Source organism: Aquarana catesbeiana, linkage group LG01 (genome assembly GCF_042186555.1).
Source record: "Aquarana catesbeiana isolate 2022-GZ linkage group LG01, ASM4218655v1, whole genome shotgun sequence".
NCBI lineage: Eukaryota > Metazoa > Chordata > Amphibia > Anura > Ranidae > Aquarana > Aquarana catesbeiana.
The window spans coordinates 255,477,469-255,489,800 of NC_133324.1; the positions used below are offsets into that span (position 1 = coordinate 255,477,469).

A 12,332-nucleotide genomic window follows, 5' to 3' on the forward strand; every position below is an offset into this window, starting at 1 on the left:
CTACAATTGAACACGATACAGGAGAAAATGGATGTATATGTGATGGGACCAGACCAGTAGGTGATGATAATTTTAAGATCATTAATCTGACAATTCATGACTTTACATCTGACAAACTCACATTACTTAAACTGGGACTTAACTTCTGCCTGAAAGTGAACATGGATCATTTCGAAGTAGTCAAACATCTGAATATGTTCGCTCATAATTTAAATTTCAAACATCAATTTTAGAGCGCCAAATATATAAATGATGAACCCTTAGGAGATTCTAACACATTCAGTCCACTCGAGTTCACTCACCCTGATTGCCGTGCCCTCAAAATCCTTAATGAACTGGCAAGTGAGAGCTGTGACATTAATTTTGAAGCCCTTATGAACAATGAGGACCTTGATGTTCCAATGGAGCTGAAAGAGGAACCTACATTATGTCCCATTCAATATAGGAACAAATTGGTGAAATTCCCAACCCAAAGTAATGCAAGGGTCAATCCCTTCCTTAAGTTTGTTATGAGGGATTTGGAGACACTTAGTTCCAATTGTGAATGTAGAACATATACAAATAAGGACCATAGGGAAACCCTGGACGTTCATTCGTATTGGAGACGCCCTTTTTGTGCCTCTATTAGGTGAACGTCTGTATGTTGGACAGTTAGTTTGCAATGAGTGATTTGTGGTGCCCCCTTTTTTGAATCCATGAGGATGGGCTGTAATCGGTGATTCTTTTGTTTGATTGGTCAATGGAGAGAGGACCCGCCCAGCACCCTTTTAACCGCCCCTTCCTTTGGGTGTATATATAGGGGCAGGTTGACTTTGGGGACTTTCAGGCTGGACTGCGGGTTCCTCAGGAGACCCGGATATTTATTGTTTCTGTCCCCTCCACATATGGGAGGTATTTCCATGCATTTTGCAGTGATGTGAGATATCTTTACCCTTTATTCGTGTCATTGGTGGGCAAAATATATCTCAATATTGGTAAGCATTGTTGGCTGGATGTCCACAATGGGTGGTGATTTATCCCAGGTACTGATATTTATATTTATTTGTTATTAGAATAAGGATCCTTTGATTGACTGAGCCATTGGATGATATGCAATTGTTTCAGGGATTACCTAACCTCTAATTGACTTTTGAGTGGCTCATCATATCCAGGTGGGTCATGTGTGTTACTTACAACACAGCAGTTAGTTTGATATGATCTTTTTTTAACACATATGCATAGTGCTTTATCCCGGTATAGATACGGGATTCTTTAAATATAATGTGCACTTCTCCTTTATTCTTCCAAGGTTTGAGGGTAAATACCATGTATCCTCCGATATAGCTGGGTTTCCTTCCCTGTATTTTGGTAGCTGACTGAATGTTTTTCTTTGGTCTCCCCTTAGCTCGGATGGGCCAGACAATTTTGAGGTACACTTTTAGACTTGGTTGAGTGCTGTGGTTATTTTTTTTTGGCCTTGTTGTTTCCTATCTTGCCCCCCTACTTTTTCTTTCATTTTATATTCTCTTTCCCTCTTTTTTGAAGGATAGGTAGTTATATAGCTTTGTGTATAATGCTGTATGTTAATAATGTTTATATTTGTCTATACACAGCATAGGTGTGGAGTTATATTCTAAGAATGAAGCCCTGAGGTAGCAGCCATTGAGCCGGGAAACATGGCAAGCTCCATACAAAACCCATTTGACATTATGCTATGACAAGTTTTTATATTATACCATTTGATGTTTTGTTACACATGTGGTAATTTTATAAATATAAAGGACTCTTTGTCAGCCCACTTTATGTATTTGGATATGTATCTTCTATGTATATTTCAATAAACGTTTGTTTTTACGAATTCTCTACTGTCTCCTTATTATTTATAAATTCTACACTTAGATGCTACTGCCCTCTTTCCATTTCTTGTTTTGTTTGCAATTTAACAGTAGCCTTTTCTGAAAAAAGAAAAACAACACAATAGCTTGCCGCTTGATTTAATAATTGGAAGTTTGTATAGAAATAAGTGTCAAGATTACTTTGTTTTCATATGCTGAATGGAATCAGTTTCTAATTATAAAATGTAAATAAACTAAGTTTATAAATAGGCTAGGTTGTCGAATATGAACAATATAAATGGCTGGTTTGCTTTCTTTCAATTTAATTGAATGGAATTATAAATTATACAAAGTAAACAGAACCTGGGCACATTTTCACTTTCCTGCTGCTTTTCTCAGGTTCATTAAAAATTAAACCAGCCAATCCCCAAATTAAAGACTTCACTATTTATTTCTACAGTGTTTTATATATGATTGAGGGCTGAAAAGCTAATTCTAAGATGTACTTATTTTTTTCCCCTTAGAGCAGTTTGTTCAAAAGGGTTTCATTGAGTTAGAGAGAGTTTTATGTGAGCGCTGTCCAAGGTGCTGACTGCTGACTGACTAAAGCAATGTGAAAAATAAAAGGTGTGATAATATTAATAACAACATTTCCCATTCACTGAACAGTGAACTGGTTGCCAGATAAACTGAAAGTGAATATAGATTTATATCCAGTGTCTGCTTTACAGGTTCCTATGGGGCTCTTTGTCATGCTGTCTTACAACTCCTCTTTTCACTGCTTTCTCCTTCTCAAATCCAAATGTACATCACAACCTGCTGATACTCATTCTTATTGGTAACCTATCTGCCCTTAAGCTGCAACTTGTGCTAGTAAATCCTCTACTGCTACAGTTTTATTGTGTCATGCACCCCACCGAGTCTGAGTCTTCTTTTGTTTTGCCTACCCTGTTACATCCGAATGTTCTTTTTTACCATCCACTGCAATGCCCAAATCTTGTTGGTACACAAACCACTAATATTGTACCCTTTGTTATGCCTCCCACCTCACTGTCTCTGAATCTGTTGATTTTACCCATCCTATGAGAGTGGGAGAGGTAAATGTCTCTCATGTTCATCTTGTTGGGGGGGTGAAGAGTGAAATAAGTGGGGAAAAAAAGGGAGGGAGAAAGGAAAGAAGAGAACGATAAAAAAGAATATTTTCAGGGGAAGTGGCACTTTCAGACTTCAAAGGGATGTACACAACAGGCTTCATTTAGCAGGTAGGATTAAAAGTTGCAACAAAGTTGGCGATTACACTAAACAATACAAACAAAACAAATCATAACCCTTGCAAGTCAGGCACTTACAAACATGTAGATACCCCTTTACAGGTGGTAAGCTTCACTCAGCCACCCCAAACAAACCCTATAATCCAGCAACCTTTACACAGTATAAATGTTTTGCAGCTCCCACACGTTATCTCCCTGTGTCCCAGGACAGATCTCCATATCTGACCCAGATCTTTCCTTTTATTCCACATGTAGCCTAATTAGAGGTGAGAGGGAGTAAAACCCTAGATGAGATCAGGTCAGACACCATGTAGAACGTAAAAAAACCAGGACTGGATTAGCACTACTTTCGCATATATGACAGAAACCATGTGGAAAATGTACCTCCACTCAATGTTATCTCCTTTCACAATGTCACACTAGTTAGAACATAAATGAAAGATATCAGTTTACTCTCTGCTCCCTCTCCAAGGCAAAGGTAGAAGACATAGCTAACGACCACATCTATGTCAAAACACTTGAGACCTCTTTGAATGTGCTAAGTTCTAGATTAAATAAAAAAAACAGTATTTTTGCATGAATTTAAAAATAAAACCATTGTAGAATGAAGCTTTTCTTCTTTATGCTTTAATGAGGCTGTGAGATTTTTTTTATCTGATTATTCTCATTAACCACAGAGATCTGTTGGCCAATGGAGGAAGGGTTAGTGCTTTTTCATTTTTGTGGGGTGCAGGCCCTCACTGCGTTCAAAAAATGAATAGGTAAAGATTTTTTTTTAACACTACTTGGGTAAATGGAATGAGATGCAGGTGAAAGGCTGCAGGATAGTAGCCAGGAAGATCCCTGTAGGTTTGGGAATTTTCAATTTGCAAAAGAATTTTTCCTTAGTGTATGAGGTGAAGCTCTGTCGAGTTTCTTCATCTACAAGCCAAAATACAGTTTCTATTTTCTTTGCAAGTCATTGGGTATTCTTTGCAAAATGTAATTCTCTTGCTTAACCACTTAAGCCCCGGACCATTTGGCTGGCCAAAGACCAGAGCACTTTTTGTAATTCGGCACTGCATCACTTTAACTGACAATTGTCGTGCGACGTTGCTCCCAAACAAAATTGACATCCTTTTTTCCCCACAAATAGAGCTTTCTTTTGGTGATATTTGATCACCTCTCTTTTTACTAGTAATGGTGGCGATCAGCGATTTTTATCATGACTGCGACATTATGGCAGACACATCGGGCACTTTTGGCACTATTTTGGGACCATTCACATTTATACAGCAATCAATGCGATTCTAACTGTGGGGGGGGGCTATGTGTGACACGACACTGATCACTGCTCCCGATTACAGGGAGCTGTGATCAGTGTCCTGTCACTAGGCAGAATGGGGAAATGCTTGTTTACATTAGCATTTCCCCATTCTTCCTCTCCATGAGACAATCGTGGGTATCCCCGCGGACATCGAGTCCGCAGGACCCGAGATCACACTCATGAAACAACCTACTTGCCTTTAGTGTTTTATTTGTAGGATCGCAAGGTGATACATTCCAAAAATGTGCTGTACTGTCTGGGTCACCTTCTATGTCTACTTTCCTACTGCTTCTTGATCACAGGCAGCTCAAGTTTTTGTCATATGTCACGTGGTACTAAGCATACATAGTCGGGATGCACCGATACCATTTTTTTACCACGAGTATCGATACTTTTTTGTTAGTATTCGCCGATACCAATTACCGATACCTACCACAGCTGTTTTGTTTAAATTTCAGTTGTCAGCAATGGTACAAAACATTGAAAAGTTATTTACAAATGAAATAAATAAAAAAATGTAAATGTTGCACTTGTTAATGTGAAACATGTAAAAATATTATTGAACAAAGCAAACAAAAAAAGTTATAATTAATAATCGTTTATACAATAGAAATGAACAAAAAAAATCAGCAGGAAAATAATAAATAAATGGAGAAGAAGAATAAGGCGTTAATTAGGGCTGATTAGAGTAAATCAGCAGTGCGCTCTCACCTCCGCTGCACACTGCGGGAGCGTGCCCGCAGGTCAGGCAGACTTGATGCCCGCTGGCGACCCACGATCGCCTAGTACAGAGGCAGAATGGGGATCTGCCAGTGTAAACAAGCAGATCCCCATTCTGACAGGAGACATGACAGAGATCTATTGTTCCCAGTGATCGGGAACAGTGATCTCTGTCATTTCCCAGTGAGCCCACCCCCTCTACAGTTAGAACACACCTAGGGAACACACTTAATCCCTTGATCGCGCCTATTGTTAATCCCCTTCCCTGCCAGTGTCATTTTTACATTGATCAGTGCATTTTTTGTCTGCCGCAATGTCGCAGTCCCGCTAAAAATCACAGGTTGCTGCCATTACCAGTAAAAACAATTAAAAAAAGTCCTTAAATCCATGCCATAGTTTGTAGACGCAATTACTTTTGCACAAACCAATCAATATACACATATTGCGATTTTTTTTTTTTTTTTACCAAAAAGTATGTAGAAGAATATATATCAGCCTAAACTGATGAATACATTTGTTTTGTTTTTTTTATAATTTTTTTTGGATATGTATTGTAGCAAAAAGTAAAAAAAAAAGTTGGTCTTTATTTATTTATAGCACAAAAAATAAAAACTGCAGAGGTGATCAATTACCACCAAAAGAAAGATCTATTTGTGGGAAAAAAATGGCATCTGTTTTGTTTGGGTTAAGCATCGTATGACAGTGCAATTGTCCGTCAAAGAGATGCAGTGCTGTATCACAAAAAATGGCCTGGTTATTAAGGGGGCAAATCCTTTTGGTCCTTAAGCAGTTAAACTGACTTCATCTGCAGATCGAAGTTCATCCCTTTGATCTGTAGATGAATAAACAGAAATATACAAAAAAGAAACAATGTTTCTTTTTATCTTTCTGTTTCAGCGACTGAACAATGCTGTTGATAAACATTGCCCGACATTTTTTTTTTTTTACTTCTTGACAGCTCCAATTGCTGGGACTTCGTTTACGCTTCAGCTGTCAACAGGGGAACCCCACTGACAGCTGAATGAGTCATCAGTTGTTAAGGATGCGACGGCCTGGCTTTTTTTTTTACATTTCAGCTGTCAGTGGGGAATCCCGCTGACAGCTGAAAGAACTGAGACTGAAAGTTCAGTTTTAGGTATCAGAGCATTTGCACGAGTACTGATACTCGTGCAAATGCTTAGTATCGGCATTGATACCGGTATTGGCGCAACACTAATACATAGTGTTAGGCTTTGGATAAGTGAGCTTTGTCACCCAAAAAACATACTGAGAGAAGAAAATGGATTACAGGGTGTAATGGGGGGCGGGGTGACGAAAGCAATGTTTGTTTGTTTTTTTTACTTAGGTATTTTTTAAATCTTTTATCAAATAGATTTATTATTAGGATTTACTTTTGCATAGTTTTGCATAGAAAATGTGGTGCTTATTGCACCAATAATGGAAAGAGATGCTTATTACCTTTTATAACATACAAATAACAGGAAAAAAAGACCCTTAATGGTAAATGTGATGGATTTGCTACAATTTTGTTTTACCAAGAGATTTGTAACTTTGTAACCAAATTATTCCTAAGGCCATAAACTGTGGCGGATTGTGTTTTGTAGCTGTCACTTCTCTTTCTCATTCTGCCTAAGTTAATGTTAAATTAGTACCTAAATTAGTCCCACTTGAATGCTTTGCAGCCTACCACTGAATGGCAATTGTCTGCATACCAGTGCTAAGAATTAATTGGCTTATTCCTTAGAGTAACATAAGCTCCCATGTAAAGAGCATCCTGGTTTTGTTTATAATAATGTCACTTATACACCGTATTAGTTTTATGAGCTGGCAGGAAAGTGGGACAAATCTCTTTTGTAGATTTGGAAAGTAGAAAGAGTAGGAGGTATGCATATATTAAGTGCTCATTAACAATCTGTTTCATTAACCCTTTGGTGTTAATTGGTATTTTCAACCTAACCTTTTATTAATTACAGACTGCATTAGATGAAAGCATTTGCTTTCACAGTGGATGATTTATTAATTAAAAAAACAATAAGGCAAAAACAACTTATGAATTAATATGGTCAATGTATTATAAACAAAGAACTAAGAGTTGACTTGTGCTGTTTATGTATTAAGGCATTATATCTTTTTTCTAGCATAATAAAACTGCTGTATGTCAGTCGTGCTGTGTTTGCAGTTATATTAGACAGGATAACCAGTCAGTTTGATGAGGGGGGCAAAAAGGCATCAAATCAAAAAGAATTCTGCTTGAATACTCTAAAGCACAGCATTGCCTTATTAAAACAGAAGCTATTTATGTATCATCTTCCATCCACTTCCATCACAAACACAAAAAACAAAGGGTTTATTTCTCATTAAGGGACAGTGTATGCGGTAATGAAAATCATTCTTTTATGCTTCAGTGGCCGATTGTGCATTCAGAACTGTTGGTGTATAGCACAAATATGCTATTTATTCATACAACATGTAAGTGTCTCTGTCTTGGTGGCCATTATCAGTGCTATATATGTTTTTCAATTGTTTTAAAAATACAGCTACAGAGAGGTTTTGATCTTTCTGCTTTCAATACAAACAGAAACCCAAGTGAATGCACTCATCAGCCCTAAAAGCCTACTTACTGTTGGCTTTCTACTGGTAAATAGTGACTATAAAATTGATCCTTTTCAGAAACCCCCTGGAATTCAAAAATCTATAACTATAAACGAAAAGTTACAATTCTAGAATGCTAACAAATTGACACTTAAAGGCTTACTTAATAAAGTAACACAAATTGCTGAATGTACGGTGTAGTCAATCATAGCAAGCAATTACATGTTTTTTTATAACTTTGATTATGTACTCGAATGGAGTCATTCCATACTGCATGGATCAATTGCATTTTGTGCTGTTATGGTTTCTAGCTATATTTGGCTGGAACACTTTATCATGTACACACTTGGAACTAGCCTTCAAAAAGTAACATCAGAGCAAAGCCTGAATTTCTGATCTACATAGATATTCCAAACCAGAGGCATCCTCCTTATTTTTCTCAGAACAGGTTCCCTTTATCTGATAAGGCAAAGAATACCCTAAAGATGATCTTACCCCACAGCAACTACAGTTTTTGCTGTAGCATCTTTTTGTGAGATTTTGGATCTCGAGCTTTCCCAGGATCTTGCTGGAAAACCTGTGATATCACCCTCACCTAGTTCCCTCAGGCTGGAGCTGGGATGTAAAGTAAATTTTTTTTTTTAACATTTCTATGTTCCATTTTTAAGTGTTTTTACATAGGAGGCAAGGTCTAACTACTAATTAGACCTTGCATTTTGATGCCACTTTCAGACCAGGAACACAGAAAGTAGGTTGAATAAAGAAGGGGCATCATTCAACCTGAAAGAGGAATGTCATCTAGTAGAGGCAGATAGACAGTGGATGCCTGATAGACAGTGAGTATTGCAGCTACTGCTGGGCAATGCTGAGCAATTTATTTCTTTTTTAACTTAGAGTTCTGCCTTAATTTTGGAGTTAATGTTAATGTATATATTAGTTTTTTGTTGTTACTAAAGTCCTGAAGAAATGTCAAAATATTTAAGGAAAAATGCTCATAGTTTCACAAATACATTTTAGTCTTTCTGTTTCTGCACAGGACACGGAGATTTTAAATACTGCTATTCTTACGGGAAAAACAGTGGCTGTACCAGTTAAAGTTGTTTCAGTTGAAGAAGATGGATCTGTAATGGATATATCTGAACTGGTGGAATGCAGGTCTTCTGATGAGGACGTTGTTAAAGTAAGTAGCTCTGTCTTGTTATTGACAATGGTAACGTATGTAAAATGTCAGTCATGAAAATTTATTTGAGATACTTTGTTTTCAGAAACATTTTTCACATTGCTTTTCCTTATACTAGAATTTCTACAATGTTCAGGAGCAATTACGTGAATCTCTGCCCCTATCCTCCTTTCTCTTTTTTACTTCCATTATTCTGACCACTCAAGAAGCTCATGTCTATACTATCTCAACAGAAATTACAAATTAATATGTACACCCAATAGTTGTAATAATTGTTTCAATATTTTTATCAACTTCACTAATTATATATTATTTGCAAGTACCAATTAAATAGCTTTTGATGAATTTTGCCAAATCAAATTGAAGATATTTTTCAGAAGGCTTTGGAAATGTTTTTTTTTTTTTGTTCAAGCTGATTACATGGAGGATTCTGAAATAATCAATATTGACTTTGGTTAACTTATTCCTAGAAACGTCTAGATTTGAAAGTGATCAGACTGGCGCAGATACTTTTTCTAAAATGTAATGTTTTAGGACTGAAGCAAATTAATTTTCTGTCTATACTGCATAAAACGATCATATGAGTTGTCTAATCAATTAAAATAAATCTAGAAGTTAAACAATGTTCTGTGTATTGCTTATGGTCAAGAGATGAGCATTCACTTAAAAACTTTACCTATTTGCTATTCTTTTCTCCATAATAAGTTGGTGCCACTTTCTGATACCTCCCCCTTTCTTCTGTCTGCTCTATATACAGTGCTTTGCAAAAGTATTCACCCCCTTGGCATTTTTTGTGTTTTGTTGCCTCACAACCTGGAATTTACATAGATTGTTTGAGGATTTGCATCATTTAATTTACAGAACACGCCCACAACTTTGAAGATTTTTTTTTATTGTGAAGCAAACAACAAATAGGACAAAATAACAGAAAAAGTCAATGTGCATAACTATTCACCCTCCTAAAGTCAATACTTTGTAGAGCCACCTTTTGCGGCTATCGCAGCTCCAAGTCACTTTGGATACGTCTCTATGAGCTTGCCACATCTTACCACTGGGATTTTTGACCATTCTCCTTACAAAACTGTTCAAGCTCCTTCAAGTTTGATGGTTTGCGCATGTGAACAGCAATCTTTAAGTCTAAACACAGATTTTCTATTGGTTTGAGGTCTGGGCTTTACTAGGCTATTCTAACACATTTACATTTTTCCCCTTAAACCACTCAAGTGTTGCTTTAGCAGTGTGTTTTGGGTCATTGTCCTGCTGGAAGTTGAACCTCCGTCCTAGCCTCAAATCACACACAGAGTGGTACAGGTTTTGCTCAAGAATATCCCTGTATTTAGCACCATCCATCTTTCCCTTAACTCAAGTTTCCCAGTCCTGACTGCTGAAAAACATCCCCACAGCATGATGCTGCCACCACCATGTTTCACTGTGGGGATGGTGTTCTTTGGGTGATGTGATGTGTTGGGTTTGCGCCACACATAGCGTTTTCTTTGATGGCCAAAAAGTTAAATTTTGGTCTCATCAGACCAGACCACCTTCCTCCATACATTTTGGGAGTCTCCCACATGCCTTTTAGCAAACTCAAAACATGCCATTTTGTTTTTTGCTAAAAGAAATAGCTTTCTTCTGGCCACTCTGCCATAAAGAGTCTGCCCAACTCTATGGAGCGTGCGGCTTATTGTCATCCTATGTACAGATACTCTAGTCTCTGCTGTGGAACTCTGCAGCTCCTCCAGGGTTACCTTAGGTCTCTCTGCTGCCTAACTGATTAATGCCCTCATTGCCTGGTCTGTGAATTTTGGTGTGTCTCTTGGCAGGTGTGCTGTTGTGACATGTTCTTTCCATTTGGTTATGATAGATTTGATGGTGCTCCTAGGGATCATCAAAGATTTGGATATTTTTTTTATAACCTAACCCTGACTTGTACTTCTCAAAATCATTGTCCCTTACTTGTTTGGAGAGTTACTTGGTCTTCATGGCAGTGTTTGGTTAGTGGTGCCTCTTGCTTAGGTGTTGCAGCCTCTGGGGCCTTTCAAAAAGGTGTGTATATGTAATGACAGATCATGTGACACTTAGATTGCACACAGGTGGACATCATTTCACTAATTATGTGACTTCTGAAGGTAATTGGTTGCACCAGAGATTTTTATGGGCTTCAAAACAAAGGGGGTGAATACATACGTACATGCCAATTATCAGTTTTTTATTTCTGAAAAATAGTTACATAATTACATAGTAGGTGAGGTTGAAAAAAGACACAAGTCCATCAAGTCCAACCTATGTGTGTGATTATATGTCAGTATTACATTGTATACCATGTTGTGGTAATTCAAGTGCTTATCTAATAGTTTTTTAAAACTATCGATGCTCCCCCCGAGACCACCACCTGTGGAAGGGAATTCCACATCCTTGCCGCTCTTACAGTAAAGAACCCTCTATGTAGTTTAAACCTCTTTTCTTCTAATTTTAATGAGTGGCCACGTGTCTTGATAAACTCCCTTCCACGAAAAAGTTTTATCCCTACTGTGGGATCACCAGTAGGTATTTATAAATTAAAATTATATCCTCTCTCAAGCGTCTCTTCTCCAAAGAGAATAAGTTCAGTGCTCGCAAGCTTTCCTCATAACTAATATCTTCCAGACCTTTTATTAGTTGCCCTTCTTTGTACTCGCTCCATTTCCAGTACATCCTTCCTGAGGACTGGTGCCCAGAACTGGACAGCATACTTTAGGTGCGGCTGAACCAGAGTCTTGTAGAGCAGGAGAATAATCTTTTTAGCTCTGGAGTTACCCTTTTTAATGCATGCCAATATTCTGTTTGCTTTGTTAGCAGCAGCTTGGTATTGCATTCCATTGCTGAGCCTATCATCTACTAGGACCCCCAGGTCCTTTTCCATCCTAGATTCCCCCAGAGCTTCTCCCCCTAGTGTATAGACTGTATTCATATTTTTTCCACCCAAATGCATTATTTTACATTTTTCTACATTAAACATCATTTGCCATGTAGTTGCCCACCCCATTAATTTGTTCAGATCTTTTTGCAAGGTTTCCACATCCAGTGGAGAAGTTATTGCCCTGCTTAGCTTAGTATTGTCCGCAAATATAGAGATTGAACTGTTTACCCCATTCTCCAGGTCATTTATGAACAAAATAAATAGGATTGGTCCTAGCACAGAACCCTGGGGGGCCTCACTTTCCACCCCTGACCATTCTAAGTACTCCCCATTTATCACCACCCTCTGAACTAGCCAGTTTTCAATCCATGTACTCACCCTATGGGCCATGCCAACGGACCTTATTCTGTACAGTAAACGTTTATGGGGAACTGTGTCAAATGCTTTTACAAAATCCAGATACACTACATCTGTGGGCCTTCTTTTATCTAGATGGCAACTCACCACCTCATAGAAGGTTAATAGATTGGTTTGGTAAGAACGATTCTTCATT

At 37.8% G+C, this 12,332-nt stretch overlaps 1 protein-coding gene across 1 annotated transcript in view; it reads left to right on the forward strand.

Annotated features, from left to right (window-relative positions):
- The window catches only part of TMEM132C (transmembrane protein 132C), a 921,872-nt gene that overhangs the window by 806,483 nt on the left and 103,057 nt on the right, over positions 1-12,332 (forward strand). Inside the window, exon 5 of the mRNA XM_073627978.1 lies at positions 8,740-8,883. Within this exon, the coding sequence (XP_073484079.1) occupies positions 8,740-8,883 (144 nt within the window). The remainder of the gene's footprint in view (positions 1-8,739; positions 8,884-12,332) is intronic.